Source organism: Lonchura striata, chromosome 8, assembly GCF_046129695.1.
Source record: "Lonchura striata isolate bLonStr1 chromosome 8, bLonStr1.mat, whole genome shotgun sequence".
Lineage (NCBI taxonomy): Eukaryota > Metazoa > Chordata > Aves > Passeriformes > Estrildidae > Lonchura > Lonchura striata.
The window spans coordinates 25,313,031-25,332,658 of NC_134610.1; the positions used below are offsets into that span (position 1 = coordinate 25,313,031).

General features: G+C 37.3%; 1 protein-coding gene across 3 annotated transcripts in view; it reads left to right on the plus strand.

Moving 5' to 3' along the window:
• The window catches only part of PARD3B (par-3 family cell polarity regulator beta), a 391,488-nt gene that overhangs the window by 24,162 nt on the left and 347,698 nt on the right, over nt 1-19,628 (plus strand). For all 3 annotated transcript variants that reach the window (XM_031505387.2, XM_077785113.1, XM_077785112.1), the window contains exon 2: nt 979-1,080. In XM_031505387.2, the coding sequence (XP_031361247.2) occupies nt 979-1,080 (102 nt within the window). The remainder of the gene's footprint in view (nt 1-978; nt 1,081-19,628) is intronic.

Here is a 19,628-nt window from a genome sequence, read left to right on the forward strand (position 1 = left end):
AGGACTCAAATATACTTTATGATCCTAACCAGGCATGTTTTCTTTCCTCATTGTGCTGTAGCAGATGCAATGTTCATCAGTGCTGATACCACAGAGTACTCGCACACGTCACTGTGACTCACTGGGCTGCCATGTGCTCATTAAACCACAAGAACTGGTCCTAGAGGATGAGTCTTAACTAAGGCAGTTCAGACATTAATACCACTCTGAAGTTGTGTACACAGGTAGCTGGTGTAGTCTGGGGGCAGACTTTGTGTCTGTCTGCTCTCTGATTTTGTATTTCTTGTCAGGAAGAATTTGCTGTTGAGCAGTACACTCTGAGCCTTTTGGCTTCGGGGTCAGTGGAATGATGGCTGAACTCCTGGTTATTGAAGTGAAGGAGTTAATAATGTATGAAGATCATATTCATTTTGGAGAATTAATATGATCCTGTTAATATGGTATACAGTGTTGCATTGGAATTTGAGAGTATTTGTGAAAGCAAACTGGAATTTGCTTATTCATTTGGGGTTTTTGATACAATAGTATTATGTGCCTCCTCAGAGAAAAAAATGATGGATTTGTTTTATATATCTAAAAATATAAGATACACCTCTCCACAACCTGTCCATTCATATATATATTTATTTGCTTTTTTGTGCTGATAATAACCAAAATATTCTGTCTATAAAGTAGTATAAAATAAAAAGAATTTTTTCTGTTGTTTTAAATGTACTGTTCAAATTAGCTAAAAATTGATAAGGAAATAAAAATATGTTTTAAAGAATTCTTTGTAGTGTTCTGTAGGTATTTCAGAACTTTTGTTTTTCATCTGTGGTTTTCATTTGCGCTCAGTTTCAATTTTGAGTAGTAGCTCCAATCTTCTACCTTGTGACTATAGAGGGAGGTAGGTGGAAAATTAGTGGGACACAAAACTGCTACGTCTGACAGCATTGAAATCATGCAAGGGTAGGTTAAGGTCTTGTATCTGTCTTACAGGATCCAGCTTCCTGGGTAAATATTCACCACCTAGAGTATACAGATGGAGGAATCCTGGACCCAGATGATGTGCTGGCAGATGTTGTGGAAGACAAAGATAAGGTAGAGCTTGTATGAAAATGTGATGTGTCTTTTCAAGTAACAAATGCTGCTTTCTCATTTCTTGTATTTATGACAGGTGAAATGGATGTTAAATATTCTTAAACATATCTGTCCATAACTGCTGTAACTCTCCCCTTCTGGAGTAGAATGGGAGAGTGGGAAGCATGACCCAAGTAGTGAAAAGAGAAGCCTAGCAGTTCACATAGGGCTTAACCTTTTCAAGCAGTTCTGTGTTTCTTTTTATTTCTATATTCAAATACCATAGTGACAAAGGTGGGTTTTACAAGACTTCTTTTCTTTTTTATGCCACTTAAAAATAAATTTGTCTTAAAATATCTTCTATAATCTCTTCCTTTGCATGGAATTAAGTTTTTGAGAATCATTCAAATATCATGGTTGAGTGTGACAAAATAGAGAAATCCTGTGATGAAAGAACAGCTACTTCAACTGTTAAATTTTGGGAGGAGTTCCTATGATTTGCTACTGGAAGTCTGAGCAGACTGCTTATTAATTTTAAAAGCTGTGAGTCTCTAAATTTCAATTAAAATAAGACAAATGTCTTGTCTTGATAGTAGTAGCTGCAGAGAAGCCTCTTTTAATTTTATTTTTAATTGTCAGAAAAATTTAGTTTTGGGAAACTTATTGGTGACTTATTCAGCATAGAGAAGGAGGGGTATTATTTATAAAACTTTGCTGATTTTATTGCTTTTTTCTTCATTAAATCAGAGGAAAAAATATTTAATGGCTTTAAACCAAAGAGCCAAATATGGGATATGCCTGTGCTTTTAGACAAATTGCTTTATCTAGTTAAAGTGCCATATGCTTGATGACTTAAAAAATAATTTAGTATATTGCAAATAAAATTGCTAGTTTTGTATGCTGTGTTGATTCTTCAATGACTTAATACAAAGCAGAACATTTTGCTTATGATTAATGGGATGTTGCTTCTTTGTGTCTTAGAAAATTGTTTAGGGTTTACCTATGTCATTTTAGGGTGGTTTGTGTGGGAAGTTTTAAAAACAGTGGAACTCTTGTTATATATTCTTTTTATCATATTTGTGTTTCTTGATTGTCCATATTTACCAAAAGTATACTTAAAATACCTTAAGACTTTTTTTCCTTGGGAGTGTTTGGAGACAAAAGGACTGAGTTCTGAAATTGAACAGCTGTGTATAAGGAATAAGACTATAAGCATAAGATGTCATGAAATGAGATATTGCATCAAAGAGAAATGTTTTCCTGGTCTCATTAGTTAATGAAAATTAGTACATTTACCCAGGATTTTCTCTATTTATACTGATAGAGGAGCTCTCGAGGAAACATGAGCATCAGTGTGCAGAATATTTGATATGCCGTGTAGTTTTTAACTTGTGACCAGAGCCTTTGCTATACCTTGTTGGTGGCTGTTGCTGGTTGAGTATGTGTAACTGAGTAAGCTTCTAGGTCACAGCTGTGGGTCTAAGCTTCCTCAGTCATGACAGTGCTAAGTGAGGCTCTGAGGCTGCCTTAGGGTAAACTCACTGGGAAACTTGAATCTTACTCTTTGAAGTGGTCTGGTGTGGTTTAGGAATACAGCAAACTCCTCAGTTTCTCTTCCTTGATATCTCAATTACATGGGATATATCACTATCATCTTATTTTCTTCAGAGTGGCTTGGTGAAACAGGGATAAGAGACTTGCTGAACAGTGCTGCTGCAGTGAAAAATCAGATTGTTTTGATTAAAGTAAGGGAGAATGTTGTAAGGGATCTGCTGGTCTGAGAGGTTGAAGAATTCCTTCATTTGAGAGTGGAATTATGCCATAGCATGTGTAGGGAGCTGTCCATGCTACCTACTTACAGAGTTTGATGTGATCTGAGTATCAAAGAACCAGCTTTATAAAAGCCTTACTTATAGTTTTGATAGCTTTACTGTGGCCTGTTAGACTTTCAGCTTTCACCAGTGTTATTTCATACATAGAATCTTCTACTAGGGGATCGTTAAGCTTTGCAAAAAAGGAGAGGAAATACTCAGATTGACCTGCTATTTTATTTGGTTTTTAAAGTCCCTGAATAGATGAAGGAATTTTTGGTACATTTATCTGTGCTCTGCTTGTCTTTGGTTGTGATTATCTGTATATGTGGTAAATGAACAGGCCACAGGTTTGTTACTCCCTTGTCCTTGTCATTCTTTGCTGTGCATCCAAGCCAGTGACATAGTTTCACATTAAATCAGTCGCTCTATAAAAATAAGCTCGCACTTAACCTCAGTGCCTTAAGCCAAAGGTGTGTTTGGCACTGCTGACCAACAAGCTCTTCTTCAGTGGCAGAAAAAATGCTGCTGCTTTTTGAAGAGATAATCTGCTCTAGATCATACTTTGATAGCAGTAAATTAGCACAGTTTCTTCAGAGGAAGATGTCTTTGCTAATCTATTGAATTCTTTCACTGTGACAACAAAACAGAGAGAGTGCTATCAGATATGATTTATTTGGAATTTCAAAAGCTTTTGACAGTCCTTAACAATAGACTGTTAAGGAGACACAACTTCTCATGAGGCAAGCAGCAAGTGCTGTGGTGGGTTAGTGAACAAATGAGAGTGAACTAAAAAATGAAGTTCCAACCCTGAAGTAATGGCATTGGAATGTGAAATGCCCATCACTGGGAGTGGCAGTAGTGTTGAGCTCTGCCTACATGAACTTCCTGACTTCCTTTTGAGCTCCAGATTAATCAAAGTTCAGCTGTGCAGTTATCAACTGCACAGTTACGCTGGACAGAGTGGCATTTTTTAATTGCCTATAAAACAGATCTAAATTAGTATTACATGTGTTTGGTAACGTGTCATGTGAGAATGCTTTGGAAATTCTGCTGGCTGAGAGTCCTTCTTGCTGCTGTTGCCTCAGCAATAATCTGTGACCTAAATTCGATGTCCAAAGCTAGTTGACATAGTTTTGTAGAATAGCTTTAAAGTCGCTTGTTTTCAGTGAGTTATCAGTGAGCAATTGGTTCATGTCCTGATACTCTGAATGATGAATTAATTAAAATCCCCACATTTTGTCAATTGAACAAGAGCATGCTATTTAAATTGTCTGATTTTAATGTTGAAGTTATAAATGGAGTCCTCTTTGTATACTGTTCTTAACAGATCTCCCACTTAAAATGAACTCTTGAGCATGAAAATGTTCTGAGAAAATTTCTTTGCTGTGTAAAAGACGGAGTACAAAATGTTTCCTTTCATAGCATTGTGCACATGGAGCCCTGTGCTTGGCACATGTCTTAAATGCATAAACTTAATGCAACCATCTAGACTGCCTGCTGGTTTTTATATGGAATCATGCTTTCATATACTTGCAAACACCTGGGGAGGCTAAGAGGATGTAATGAAAGCCTGTGTTAAAACTTGCTTTGCTTATAGCAAACAAGCTCCCTAGATCAGAACATTTCTGCTTTCTGAATAAATGTAGAGGTCTACAGGGAAAACACACTTTCTATCAAACTTTATATGTATATATGTGTTCATATTTTGACAGGATTAAATACAAGAAAAACATGTTACACATGTGCTTTTTCGGCAGAGCTCTTCTGAAGTAGATGGTGGTCCGCTGTCAGGGTGCTGGATTTTTCTTTGGATAGTTTTGATTTTGTTTTGTAGGATTTTGTCATCTGTTTGCTTTGGTCTCTTTTTCTTGTTGCTTGGTACTTTTTGGTTTTTATGGATGTCTTGGATGTTGTTTTGTAAGACTGTGTTTTACTGTAGCTACAGTTGCTACAATACTACAGACTGTGTAGTATTGTAACTACAGTTGAGCCAACAAAGGTGCTGAACATTTTTGTAAAAGATACATCTTTTTGTAAAGATACATTTTCTGATCAGTGCTGATGGCAAAAGATTAGGCATGTCATCCTAGGAGATGATGTGGGTTTAAGCTCTCCAGAGACTTGTTTATTGGCAGCTCTGCTGCTAACAGTGGGGGGTGTTTTGTGGTGTGAGGTGTTTTTTTTAGGAGTGGAAGGAATAAAAAAATAAGTCATTGTGATGGTCAGTGTGCTGACACTGAAATAGCAGGATACCAGTATGATCTTAGAAATTAGTTTTTTCTTGGGTATCTTCTTTGTTAAATATAGATGAGTAGGGGTTTTTAACAGCAGTGGGAGCTTTTGAAGGACACAAAGCAACGTTAATGAAATGCTGAAATAGTGACACTGTATCAAGATTTGTAGTGACTGCAACTGTCATTTAAGTGTTTCTAATGATGATATCAAGTAAATGGTATGAATTAAGTGTAGCTTAGATACCTATTTTAGCTAAGCATTTAATGAAATATTAAATAGGAAAATCAATGAATTCTTTCTTCTCAGCTCACTACAGCAGAAATGCAATATTGAGAAAACATGTCTCCTGGATGGTCTCCTAATGCTAGGGAAATCAGCTGCTGGCTGTTGAAAATGGCTATTGGGCCCATGCATGCTCCTGATAAGAAACTCCAGATCTGGCTGAAGCTTTTGTCACTAAGTAGCTCTGATGCTAAGTAGCTCTCTGAAGCCCTACTTCAGGCAGAAGCCTTTGCAGGTAGCTTTAGTTTCAGTGATGATTTTGCAACTGTGGGGCTGGTTTGGAGAAGATTTTTTGACAAAGCAATAAAAATGAAGCAGATATGAACTTCAGGACTGATGTAATTACACAAAATAAATGTCTTTCCAGTTACAAACATGCTGACAGGTGTGTTTTCTGCCAGTGGATTTGGAACTTTTCTGTTGTTTGCAGGCAGGTTTAGTCACTGGGAGTGATGGCTGTCTGGGTTTAATACTATAGAGTGGTTATTTTTTAACCTGGGTTTGACTCTGGAGACCTTCATTTTGTCTGTGAAAAGTATAATTTTGACTGTGGAAGTGATGGCATACTCTAATGTGCAATGTGTATTGAAGTTCTAATAAGCTAATTCCACCTTTGATCAGTTTCTATTCAGCTATCAAATTCCTCATGAAACAAAAGTAAATCAGAGCCACAGTAACCCTTAGGTAAATATGGAAGCTCTGACTGAAGACTGTAAGGTGATAAGGAAAATTTCTACATCAAGATGAAAAATGGCAACATTAAGTGAGAATGAGAAGGGGACTAGTGGATAAAATGGTCTCAGTAGTTTAAGTAAAGGGCTGGGGTGTTCCGAGGGAGTTTCTCCTCACATGGAGTTACAGCATTGCTGCTTCAAAAACTTCCCCTGGATGTCAGTGGCAGAGGCCTCAGTGCTGTTTTATCTCCCAGTGTGTCAGCAGAACCTGTAAACATTATGCTTTACAGCTTTTCTGTTGCATGGCTTGATTCTCAAATATGCGATCCATGCAAATAATGCATACTTAAGTTAGAGAAATGTTGTTCAAACTCTAAACTTCAGTGTAATTGAACTTTCTAGGGTTTTGTAACTTTCTGATAACTGGGGTGTAGAATGGAGGAGTTTTTATTCTTCAGTTAGTTGTACAATAGTATATTGTAATTGGGAAAAACAGGAAGAGGTGTGAGACTTCATTACAGCTGAGAATTTTTACCAATTGAAGCTTATGCTACAGTGTTTTTTTATATAGACTCCTCTACAAATTACTGCATATTGGGCAAGTTTCCCTTGGAGAAGTTTAAAAAGTCCCATTTTTATGAGAATGTGGGAGAGGTGTCTGGTGGCACAGAAAGCAGTTTGATGGTAGCTTCATGTAATATGGAGGTAACACTGTAAGTCTGCAATGGACAGGATAGTTCCAAATGGTGTGTTGTAATTTGGATGCTTTGTGGCTTTCATAAAACCTGTATAAAAAGAAAGAAGATTCAAAGAAGAAAAAATTAGAGCTTTTCTTCCTTGTAAGGTGGTTAATGTTGCTCTGGACTAGGGCTTTGATACAATGTTTTATGACATTTAGTTGGTTAATACCATGGCCCGTTATGCTCTAATGCATGTGCTTTTGCTGAGTGTTGAACTGACTGCAGCAAATACACGCTTCAGACTTCTGATGCTTAGTGCTCCTGGCAGTGACTTGGCTATGCTTCTGTAAATTTGAATGCATTTTCGGGAAAATGGGTGTTCAGAGGCAGCCAATTTTGATGTTTAGTTCCTTACTGTTAATAAGGTAAACCAAGGGATTAGTAGATCAAAAAGCCTGATGTGATCAAGATGAGGAAAATGAAGTTGCAGAAATTTGGCAAAACTCGTATGTAAGGCCTGCTGTTCTTTGATTTGGTTTTAATGAATTTTTGGTTTTTGGTTTTTTCTCCCTTATTGTAATTTTAAAGTTGTGGTTAGTATCTCAGCCAGACTGTGTATAGTTGTTTGTGTCTCTTCTTCACTGCCTCTGGTTTTGTATTTCTATTTTGTGATTTCAGTAATGAGATATTACAGATGCCCAGAAATCTTAAAATTTTATTAGCAAAATGAAAACGAATTATTCATTCTTCTTTCAAATCCTAAATTGTGAAAATTAAAATGGATTCAACTTGTATTCTGTACAGAATGTTTACAACCTCCAAAAGCATAATACAGTATGAACACCTTTGTTCAAAGTTCAGAGTATTCTATTTCTTCATTGTGTAAATTCTTTGTAATGAGTTTCAGCTGATATTTCCAATAATCAGATTTATGAGGATATGAAATTGTTATTGCTGACAGTATTTGTTTATTTAAATATTCATATCTAGTTCTGAGTGATGAAGTTATAAAGACAAAGCAGAATTGTGAATAAAAGCTCCATGCTATTTCTGTTCTGTCAAGGGAATCCCAGTAGAAACTCTTCAGGTGTCTGATGGTTAGCAATAGATCATATGTCCACAGGAAGGAAAGTATTAGAAAGGGTATATTTTAAATAATACCTGTATCCTTGTTAGCACCTTAAGGTATGGAAACGTGGGACACAAGAAAATCCAACAAGAAAATAGGGTATCAATCCTTTTAGGCTGCATCAAAGGAAGCATTGCCAGCAAGCTGGAGGAGGTGTTTCTCCCTCTCTACTCTGCTCTCACAAGACTCCATGTAGAATACTGAGTTCAGGTCAGGATTCCTCAGCACAAGAAAGATGTGGACCTGTTGGAGAGGGTCCAGAGGAGGGCCAGGAAGTAAATTTAAGGGAAGGAGCACCTGTTCTGTGAACACAGGGTGAGAGAGTTGGGATTGTTCAGCCTGGAGAAGAGAAGGCTCCAAGGAGACCTCATTGCAGCCTTCCAGTGCCTAAAAGATGATAAAAATGAGAGAGAGAGACTTTTTACATGGGTAGAGAGTGACAGGACAGGTGGGAAGGTTTCTAAAGTAAAAGAGGAGACAGGTGAGATATCAGGAGCAAATTCTTCAATGTGAGGATGGTGAGGCACTGAGACAGGTTGCCCAGAAAAGCTGTAGATGCCCCATCCTTGGAAGTGTTCAAGGCTAGGCTGGATGGGGATCTGAGCACATCCTGGTCTGGTGGACAGAGTCCCTGCTTGTGGCAGGGGGATGGAACTGGATGATCTTTACATTCCCTTCCAACCAAAACCATTCTATGTTTCATTGATTGTAATAATGACCTTTCTTGTCATCTTGACAAGGCTTTTTGACTTGCTCAAAAGGACAGCACTGATGCTTGCTAAGACTTTCCACTGAGTTTGTCTAGAGTTTACGACTAGTTAAAAACAAAAAAAAGGCATTGGGGCTGGGATCATTCTTCTAGAGAAACTGTAGACCTTGATTTGTTGGCCCTTCAATGAAGTAAGATGGAGTTTTGTTTTTGCTATTGACAAAATAATATGTAAACCAGTCAAGTTGCAGCCTATTTTTAAAAACATGTTTTCACACTTTTCAGGAGGAAAAAGTTTCATGCAATTTTGAGCCAGTGCTTGTTAGGAAACAGATGTCTGATTTCACTCTTGTGTAGTAGGATATGCTGTGAGCCACCATATACATATAAATATATAAAAAAAAGGATATTTTGGTAGGAGTTGGTCTGTTTATTTCTGACATAGGGTCTGAACTGTAAATACCAGGGGGGAGGGGTCATCAAATCACCGTCGTTAGTACTTACTAAGCAACACTTCATTTCAGTAATGCACTGTCTTTTAGAATACAGATTATGAAGCCTTGCATTTTTATGAAATTTGTTTTAATTTATTGCTGCAGAGGTGCCATGCATTATTCAAGATTATAAAATGATTTGGATTTCAGGAGCATTTGGATTTGCTGATGAGGATTTCAAGCTGTGTAATTATGAAACTGTATGCACATGGGTTGGAAGTTCAGAACTCATTAGCGTAATCATTAAAATAACCATTTTTTAAGTGTGGTATTACATTCTGTGGTGTGCAATTACACTATCATGTGCTTCTGGTTACCGGAGACACACTTGCTATAAACTTCAGGTCTAGCAGTATGCTTCAAGATAAGTTTGTAGATTTAAGAACAGATAGATACCTGGTCAGATGCTGCTTAAGTTGTTAAAGAAAATTCAGTTCTACAGACTTAGAGCTATGCATATATGGTGGCTGTATGCATAAATTTGCCTCCTGTTTATCCTAGAGGAATTTATAAGCTTTTATAAATTTAGTGCTGTATAATGTATTTTTTCTTAAAATAGAGATCTTGTAACATGTTGCAATGGTTACTTATTTCAGCTCTACCTACTTTAACAGTAGTGTGTGCATGAAGGTTCCTACCAGATGGACTCCTCAGTTTCAGTTTTTTCCAGGGGATCGTTTGTGTTTGAACATTCCGAACTGTGAACTCTTTCTCTGAACATCTGTAAATACCAGGTTTTTTTCCAATTGTGATAAGTATTCCATTACTTGTTTCAGATAAAAAAAAAAGTTAAGTAACTATGACAGTAGAACTGTGACACTAATAAAATTTCTGATAGTTTTGGAATAAGATTTTGTATTTAAATGCTAAATGGGAGGTTTTTGGAGTTAAAATTCTCTTAATGTAATTCTGAAACTTGTGCTTTTTTAGTTTGGTGTTTTTTGATCCCTCTATTCGATCTGTGTTTTGGCTTTTCAGAATATTAAAAACACAGAGCAACACAGAAGGTTTGAGACATGGATCTCTTAGTTTTTGGGGAGTATTCAGCTGTACAGCTGTGACACTTTCTCTTGACCTGAAAATGTGTTTTGTCATTTGGGCACTAAGTACTGTAGCTAATTGGTGATCTGACAAGTGAAGCTATCTGGTTTCTGTTCCTTGCACAGTGAAAGGGGTGGAGGGAGTGAGGGAGGTCATTCTAAGTGCATCTGGCCACAATGAACAGAATGAACATTCAAATTTCCTGATGAAAAGAAGCTTAATATCTCTTTATATAAGTACAACCTGGTGAAAGAATTACTTCTTCTTAGTGATTTTCACTGATGTAACAAATATTTGGAATTATGTATACACGTGTTGATGCTTAAGTGTCTTTAAGCACATGCATGTTAATGTTTACCAAGGGAATAATATGCATTGTAAAATGCTGTAGCCTTGTGGTGGTAAGATAATTTGGTGAATTGTCTTGTTATATAAAGTAAGCTGAGCTGTTAAATACTTCTACATACTGGTTTAATTATGTGTTTTGGAAGCTGGGAGAATTGGGATTGTTTAGCCTGGAGAAAAGGTGGCTTTGGGGAGATTCATTGCAGCTGTTCAGTACTTTAAAGGGGGCCTGTAAGAAAGGTGGGGACAAGCTTTTTAGCAAGGCCTGTTACAACAGGAGAAGAGGTGATGGTTTTAAACTGAAAGAAGGCCACTTTAGATGAGAAGGAAGAGAGTTTTTACAATGATCGTGGTAAAACTCTAGAGCAGGGTGTCCAGAGAGATGGCAGATGTCCTCTCTTTGGAAACATTGAAGGTCAAGTTGAATGGGTTTCTGGACAACCTGGTGTAGCTGGAGATGTCCCTGTCTGTGGCAGCAGGGTTGACCTAGATCATCTTTAAAGGTCCTTTGCAAACAAAACTATGATACTACAGTAGCACGTGTCCTGTTTAGATTGAATGAGGAAATGGGTTTTTGTTCTCTTTTACAGTTGGGGCTCCAAAGATTCTTTCAGTACAAGGAATGAAGCACTTACTGTGATATACTTTGTTTGGTGAAGGAGAAGTTTTGTATTGGTATTTAATTCCTTTTCAGAAGTGACTGTATTCTGGCCCGATGAATTGATGTTGTTCCAGGTACAGTTTTGGGAAAATGCTTCGGTATAGTAAACTTCCCTTATTTTAGATCAGTACACAACTCCTATATCGAGTTCTGTTCTTCTAAGTCCTGTGACTCTTCCCTTCAGAAAGTTAAAGCTTGTTTAGGTTTTGAAAACACTAGTAGAAATCTCACTTATATTTCAGCAGTCGCAAACAATTTGGGATTTATGTTTTAGCACTCTTCATTTGTAATGGGGAGATGACTAATACCACTGCTATTGTGAAAGCAAATACATCCTACAAGTATTAAAACAAAACCAGTTCAATTCTTGTATGCAGGTTTATTTTATTTTATTTTAATTTTATTTAGGGCATAGTGGCCACATTTGAGGAAAATGCATTTTAAATTACCTTTGAAAATGCGCACATAGAGCCCCCCACACATGTGCCAACTTCTTGATGTATGCAATATGTAGTTTAACAGAAAGCCTACCCTAGTTTAACTTCAAAAGGCAGAGAAGGGCACTGGCTCCATACTTCAGCTCAGGAGGCAGCTTTGTGGCTGAAGCATAGCAGACTTCTATTGAAAGTGCAAAGTAAGTGTGAGTTAGTTCATTCTTTGCAGGGTGGAGAGGCTGATGTGTGTGAAAGGCTGTAGGGATAGAGACATATAGACCTTTGATACACCTGTTGTACAGTAAATTTCTTCTGAGAAGGTGTAGAAATACGAGAATATGCCTCTATCTTTTTGAGAGTTCAGAAATATATTCTGCAAAGCACCAGAACACTGACTGGGTTCATTAACTGCTTACAAGTTTTATGGAGGATGTTTAACTTGGTAGGAGACTCCGGGGAGATCTTTTTTCTCTGTACACCTTTGTAAAAGGAGGTTATAGTAAACAGGGTCAGTGTCTTCTCCAAGGTAACAAGTGATAGGACAAGCAGAAATAGCCTCAAGTTGCACCAGGGAACATTGAGATTGGATATTAGAAAAAAAGTTCTTCACCAAAAGGGTGGTCCTGCATTAGAGCAGGCTGCCCAGGGAAGAGGTTGGGTCACCATCCCTGAAGGATGTGGCACTTACAGACATTGTTTAGTGGTGGACTTGGCAGTGCTGAGTTAATGCTTGGATTCTGTTATCTCAAAGGTCTTTTCCAATCTAAATGATTCTATAATTCTGTTCAGTATTAGTGCTTTATTGTTCTCGTATTCTGTGACAATGGAGTTAATAGTATAATTGAGTTAGATTAATTTGAAAGTTCAAATCTTGAGGGATTTTGGTTTTTCTCTTTCTTCAAAGACAGATGGAACAGTAGTTCAAGAACTTCAGTAAAAAAAAAAATTATTCACAACTCCACTTAAGGGTCAAGATATAATGCTGCCGCTACTTGGCTAAAGTTCAGCTGATTAGCCTAAAAAGTGATACAAAAAAAAAAATCCTTAAATAAAAATGTGCAGTCAGGAAAATATTGTAAGAAGAGATATCAAGGGGTAAGTAGTCTAGTTGAAAAAAAAGATGTAATGTTAAAATACTCTAAGCTTTCTAGAATGAGAATGTTTTCTGTGCTGGCCCTTATACAAGCCCTTTTTCTGATTTCCTTCAATAATGACTTCACATGTATCAGTTCTTTAGGGATTTCGAGCCTTTTTTCCTTCAAACTCAGATGAAGCTATTAAGAGCTGTTCTCTCGTTGTAGTGCTGGTCCTTCCTTTCAGTCCAGTTCTTTATTACTCCAGACACTTGAGACATTTAATGGCATCTTTTTTCTTGAAGATTGCTTCCCTGTTATGAGAGATACCAGGTAATCCAGAAGTCACAGGCTTGAGAAGCAGCAATAAGAAAAACATTTTGAATACATGGTAACGTTTTTGGGCAGTGTGCATTCTGAAGTGTATAAAGGCTAGTCTAAATTCAGGTTTGTGTAGCAAAACTATCCTCAAAGGATGCCAGATGATTCCTTAAGTTCACTTTTGCTGTTCAGTACTGGATGATGCTTTTCCCTTTACATACGTCTTTGATTGTCTAGTGTGTTTTCTGTTGGGGTTTAGTTCATGCTCAAACTCTTATTTTCTAGTGGTATACCTGTCTATTCGTATAACTGAAAGTGGCTATTTGAAAGAATGAAAGTCAACAATATTTTCTTCATGTCTGAAGGGTTTCCAGCATTCAGGATTTTACTGCATTATCTGAAAACAAGAGGTTTTACAAATCACTCAGATTTGAGAATCAACATGTGATGCCTGAATCTTAAGAATCATTGGAATTTATCTGTTGTTTGGAGCCATTTTGGACAAGTGTGAAAGAAGCAGTATGAAGAGCAAAGAAGATGTTAAAAATGGTTTTTAGAGTAGGCTTACCATTGCCTTTGCTGAGGACAGGGACTGTTGTGGAGAAGGAAGCAGTGTATCTCCAGAGCAGCTGGTACGGTAGGTGGTGGACTGAGTTCACAGAGCAGGACAGTCTTTTCTGGCTGTCAAAAGTCTGGGTTCCTGGAGAAAGACCAGGCTGAGAACTGTGAGTGCCACTGTGTCAGTGCTTTCTGCTGTTACTTTACCACCTGAGGTAACAGCAGAAAGCAGTGACACAGTTTCTCCCGTGGCCAGACAGCAGCTGCAGAAAATGCAGACTTCTGAGAGGCTCTCATGTACTGTTCCTTCTTTCAGGACAGAATGCTGGAACTGGAGGAAAAAAATTAGAGCATCTAGGCTACCTTTAGCTTGTTCTTCCTGGCTTCCTGTGCCAGAAGAACCCTTAGGACAAAAACATTTGATAAATCACTGCTTAATAATTGTAGCTGAATAAAATATAGCCTTTATTCTCATGTATTTAAAATATATTTTTTAACAAAATGACATAGAATGTTAATTGCAAACAATATATGGCAAAGGGTAGTTCTAAAAATGAAGTTGATTTATTTTTACCTTGGTTGAAAGCTTCATTTGTGGATGCTTTTTCTGTTGCTTTTTGTTGAAAATTGAGTTGAAGACTAGCAATAGTCAAAATGCATGAGCAGCTAGCTGAGTACAGATGTGCATTATGTGGTTTCCTAGAACAGTATTCAAACAGTACCATGGCCTCTATAGCATTGTTTATGCAGAGTTGCAGTTCTTCATGTGGTTTGTGATTTCTTACTAATTAAAATGAGATAGTTTTCAGTCTGTAGGGGATTTTTTGGTTATTCTCTTCCTCACAAAGCCATTTCATGTCTTCTTTGCTTTTTCAAGCAAAATAAGAGCTAACTTTTTGATGAACTCAAGTTCTACTCTTATATAATTATTTAGCAGACTATAGTAATTATAGTAATTAGATTTTTTTTTAAAGTACGCCTTTTCCAATGCATTTTTAACTTTAAGGTGTAATTCTCAAGGATAATAAAATGCACCACACTAGATCATGCAATCAAGTTAATGTAATCAAGTTGCTAATAATTTTCTTGGAAGAACTTCTATTAGAGAAGATGAAGACTTGTTCTTTTGCTGAAGAAATGTCTTCATATGCTGTTGATTGAGGTCCTAAGCTTAAGCTGCTAGGTTAAGCTTGACCCAGTGGCACTTTCAAGTTATGATTGCTTGCCTTTCTGGGACTACACAAAGATTACTGACTGATAAGAAATCAAAGAACTGAATTTCAGACTACTGAGTTTTTCCTCATCTTAATGTTTTACGTGTTTAAAATCTGAGGAATCTTTCATATGATGCTAATGCATTTTATATTAACACTTCTGAAAGTTTTTCTTAGAATACATGTTTCTTACATCGTTTTATGTTCAACCTTTAAGGAAGGTTTTTCCAAAACTTTTCTTTATATCTAATATCTCCTTGTAGCAGTCAAAGCCTCAAGGAAAAAACGTATATGATCAAGAAGTTCCTGTGGGTCAGTGTAGAATAATGATAGTGAGATAGGCAAACAATGCAGCAACAGGAATTAGGTGTCTTAAGATACTTGCTGTCCTTTTGTGACATTGGAGCTAAACTGCTGAAGGTAGGTATGAAATGTATTATGTAAGGAGCTTTGATCACCATGTGTGGTGTATTTAGTTTTCAAGTTACCAGATCTTGTATGAAGCTAAAACTACCCACTGGCTTTATTTGTAATCCTTGTATAGCACTGTATTTCTTATTTCTGTGCCTCCTCCCTGCAAACTGGTTATAGTAACTGTTAAACAAAGGAGTGAAGAATTTTAGTTTCTCCTTTTGGATAACAGCTTCTATTTTATTATTTTGAATAGTAGCAGCATTCACTTAATGGCTATTTAAGTAACACCTTCACGGCTAGAATACTACTGAATCTCATGTATAAACACAACCTGGAAAAGTAAATTCATTTGGAGAGAATAGTAGTTAATCCAAGAAATAAGAAGTGCACTTCAGCAAAGATTGGTTTTTTTTTCCTCTCTATAAGATTTTTTTTTGTGAAGATGAAAGCCTACAGAGATACAACAGTTTTGTTTTGAATCCCTTCCTCAAAAACCTTCCCTGCTCCATCCAGCCCCCACAAAGCTAGCCTGAGATACAGCAAAGGACTTGTAGCTATATATGGTCCCTTAACATCTTGCATAATAATTAGCATTCCCATTTCCATATAAACATTTTAGAATGCTGTCCTAGTCTTCTCATGCAAAAGGGAACATGGCAGCAGTTGTGTACAGCTCTGCTTCCATAGCTTGTTAAATTTCCTTTGTCTCTGGAAAAGGGGCTTTTACTTTGGTACCTGAAGCCTTTTCTTCCAGAAGGAGAGTGACTCACTCAGAGACAGTGAGTGTTTCTTAGGGTAAGTTTTGCCTTAGCTGTGGTTTGGTGGCAGCCTTGAGACAACCTTAGTGTGCATTTGCTTTTGAAGATAAGGCTTTGTCTGTTCCCACCCAGTCTTGCTGCTCTTGCCCTCTGAAGTGTACAGGAGCAGTTCTGCATTTAAACTGATTTGACACAAGCATAAAACCTAATTGTTTTTACCCACAATAGTTTTCCAAATAGATTCTTTTTGTGGACTCTGTTTTTGCCAGAAGTGTTGAGAGGGAGCAGTTCTGGGTGGGGGAAGGTGTTGGCTGATAGCATTTATGAAGTGTTCATGCTGCTGTGGTACATCGGGAGTTGAGTCCTGTTCTTTGCTTGCAAGCACTACAGGAAGAACTCCAGTTCCAAACTGTGTTGCTAAGCAATAATGCACTAGAATTGGACAATAAATGTCCTTGAGAAAATAGGACCATCTTTCATGCCTTTGACTGTGCTGCTTTGTTGAGATGGGCTTTCTTTGCTATAGTAGCTCACAGGTTTCAGAAATTTTGTTGCCATTTCAGATGCTAATTTTTGCCACTGTCCTCTGATCAAGGAAATGCCATTTGTTTCTTGGAAGGCAGAGAATATATGAATGTTTTATATAATAACTTAGAAATTGTGATTGAACATGTAGTAAGAACTGTCCCATACCACTTCATGTACCTTCCTGCTCTGGCTGTTGCTGTTGTATCCACTTTGCTTGGAAGTTCTGTCTGTTCCCCTGAAAGAAGGTACCTCGTGGTGCAGCTTCTTATCCTGCCCTGAAGGTCTGGCTCTTGAAGAGGTTTTAGAATTAGGTTTTAGGACAGATGTGTGGGTGTTAAAAAGAAAATAAAAATCTGTATACTGCTTCATCCAAATGTAGTTTGGCAACCAAGTATTTAATGAAGTCAAAAATATTGCGAAAGAAATTTTTCACCTCCTTGGGAAAAAAAAAAAAAAGATGTGGAGAAGTATTATGCTGCAGCAGAAAGGGCTTTGCAGCTATGCTGATTGCTATGCTGCTTCAAAGTTGAGAAAACTTGATGATTGGTCTACATATAGGGGAGGAAAACCTGGTAATTGCAGCAGTTGGAACTTCAGCTTTCCGTCATTAAAACTAATGAGGATATGAATAATTCTACAATTTGGAGGTCTGAAAAGCAGTGCAAGACCTGGAAATAGAGACTGTGGGTGGACTGAAAAGCCTGTTCTTGTGCTGTGATACTTAATTGATCAACAACTGTTTCAAAAATCCAAACTTGGACATTCCTGTCAGCAGGCACTGGGAAAGTTATGTCAAATGGTTCAGAATGCTCTGGATCATTATAAACGTTGGCCATCAGTTGTTTGTTGGCTGCCTGCTTTTCTGCTTTAATTAACCATATTTTGGTAGTAGAACTAAGCTTAAAAATTAATGTGAACCAATATTGTAGAAGGCCTACCTGGCTGGTACCTCAGAGTAGAAAAGGAAAGTTGAGGATGACTATGTCCAGTTTCCTGGTAGGCAAAGCGTGACACACCATTTAGACCTACATGTACACCTGTATCCCTGTATTAATACAGATAAAAACATGGTGTAACTGTTGGAAATTCAGGTGAGAAGTGGTTTCTTCTGGCTTATTTATTTCTTCAAAAGTAAAATTTTGACATTGTCCCAATTGCTTAAAGCACATGTGTAAATACTTCCAATGATTCCTTTTGCTGTTGGCTGTCTACTTAGTAGAACTGGCCACTCTGTGGAAGATAGCTGGAATAGAGACATAGTTTAAATATCTTCAAGTAATATAGGATAGAGTTGAGGAAGAATAATAAACAGCATTTGAAGTATTTTTATCTTGAGTTAACATTTGATTGCATGATAAACAGTGGGTGTTATTGGGACTTCCATTTCTTGGCTTTTTTCCCAGTATATTCCTTACTCTTAGGGGAGAAAAAAAAAAACAACAAAAAACAAAACAAACTCCAGACTTCTACTATGAACACATTAGAAACACTATCTTAATTGCCTGTTTAATTTTTCTGCAGCAGAGTTTCAAGTAGTAGAAAACGGTTTCATCCAGTTAATGGAAGACACATTATTGACTGAATCCGATGCAGAGAAAATTGAACTATCTGTTAAAACTGAGGAACTTCTTATTTCTAGTACATTGTAAGGGCAGACATTTGTAAAGGTAATTCCTAGACTGCTTATGCCCCAAGAGAAACAAAAGCATCTTTTAACCCTTTATGGTCTTTATGTGCTGTTGCTTGCTGCCCCTGATTGTTGGAACTGGATGTTACCCTTGCCATTTGATCTAACAATTTACTGTATTTTCTCTGGGAAATTAAGAACAAGATGCAGTACTTGGCCTTGTGTGGAGAGGGTAGTGAATAGAATATTGTTACTATTTAGGGATGAGAGCAGATTCTTTCTTTGTCTCCTAATTCTTGTGTTAGGCAGAAGCACCTAAGAATTTTGTCATCAGGGATAAGGCAGGATTTGAAGAATGATTGACATAAGCGCCAACGGAATCAGGTCTAGGAAAGCCACAGTATAATGAAACAGGATGCTATTAGTGGCCAGTCTGTTTCAAGAATTTACCAAAAAGATGTTTGAGGTAACACATGAAAAAAATTATATATTGAAGGTGAAGGAGAGAGTAAGCCATCTCCTGACCCTCTTAAATAAGCAAATTAAAAGCCACGGAGAAAAAGAACCCCCATCAACCAACTGACCAAGGGAAAAAAAAAAAAAAAGTCAGCTGTTTTGGTTGTTTGTCTATACCTAGAAACCAGCGTGTGGACAGATAGCATACAGTTAGCTTCCTGGATGTCCCGTGTCCCCAGAGTACTTTCTCCAAAAAGTAAGAGAAAAAAAGCCAAGCCAAAGAGCCTTGAGCAAAAACTCCAAGCCACTATTGCATTATGGAAATAGTAGCAGCAGCACTTGTTTAGCTGGACCAGGATCAGTGGTTTGCAGATTGAGTGATTTCAGTGTTTTCCATCTCTGCATCATAATCTTATAACCTGGAAAGCTTGTTTTGCAGTTTCTGCCTGTCTACCTCCAATATTCTGTTCAGGGTGCAATTACTAGGTAATTCCTGATTTATGATTTGGAAAGGGGTATGTTAATCTGGGCAAAGGACTGGTTACAGTCTCTTGTTAAAATGGGTTCTTTTACTTTCCTGTTTGGATGTGTCAAATGTGAGCTTTTTCAATGTTGATTCCTTTTTGATAAGAAAGCATTGTCTGAATGTTCTGAGAAAACAGAAAATGTGTTAATGTCATCAGCTCTGAACTTTTGGAGAGGCTAAATGGTCTAAACTCAGATCACTCACTTCACTCTAACCTGCAGCCATTTTCCATTTCTTTCTTCATTCTGTCTGATTGCATTTACATACAGGCTTACATCTGCACATTTTAGTGTGGCATTCAGAACTGCATGTGTTAAACTTGTATTTATCTTACTAATTGTATAAATGATATTCATTGCATCAGATACCTGCATTCAGCTCTTCTATACAGCTAAAGGCTAAAAGATTAGATGATCTTTATGGCATAAACTAGTAGCTGTAGAAGCTGTAATCTTATTGACTGGTCTGTTGCAATTGCTAAATTCCTTTAAATCGTATTTTTCAGAGAAGTTCCAAATGTGAGAACTTTTCCCCATTAATTTCCCTGTTTCCAGCTGCTGTTTTGCCAGGAAAAATAGATACAGGACAGTTGGTTG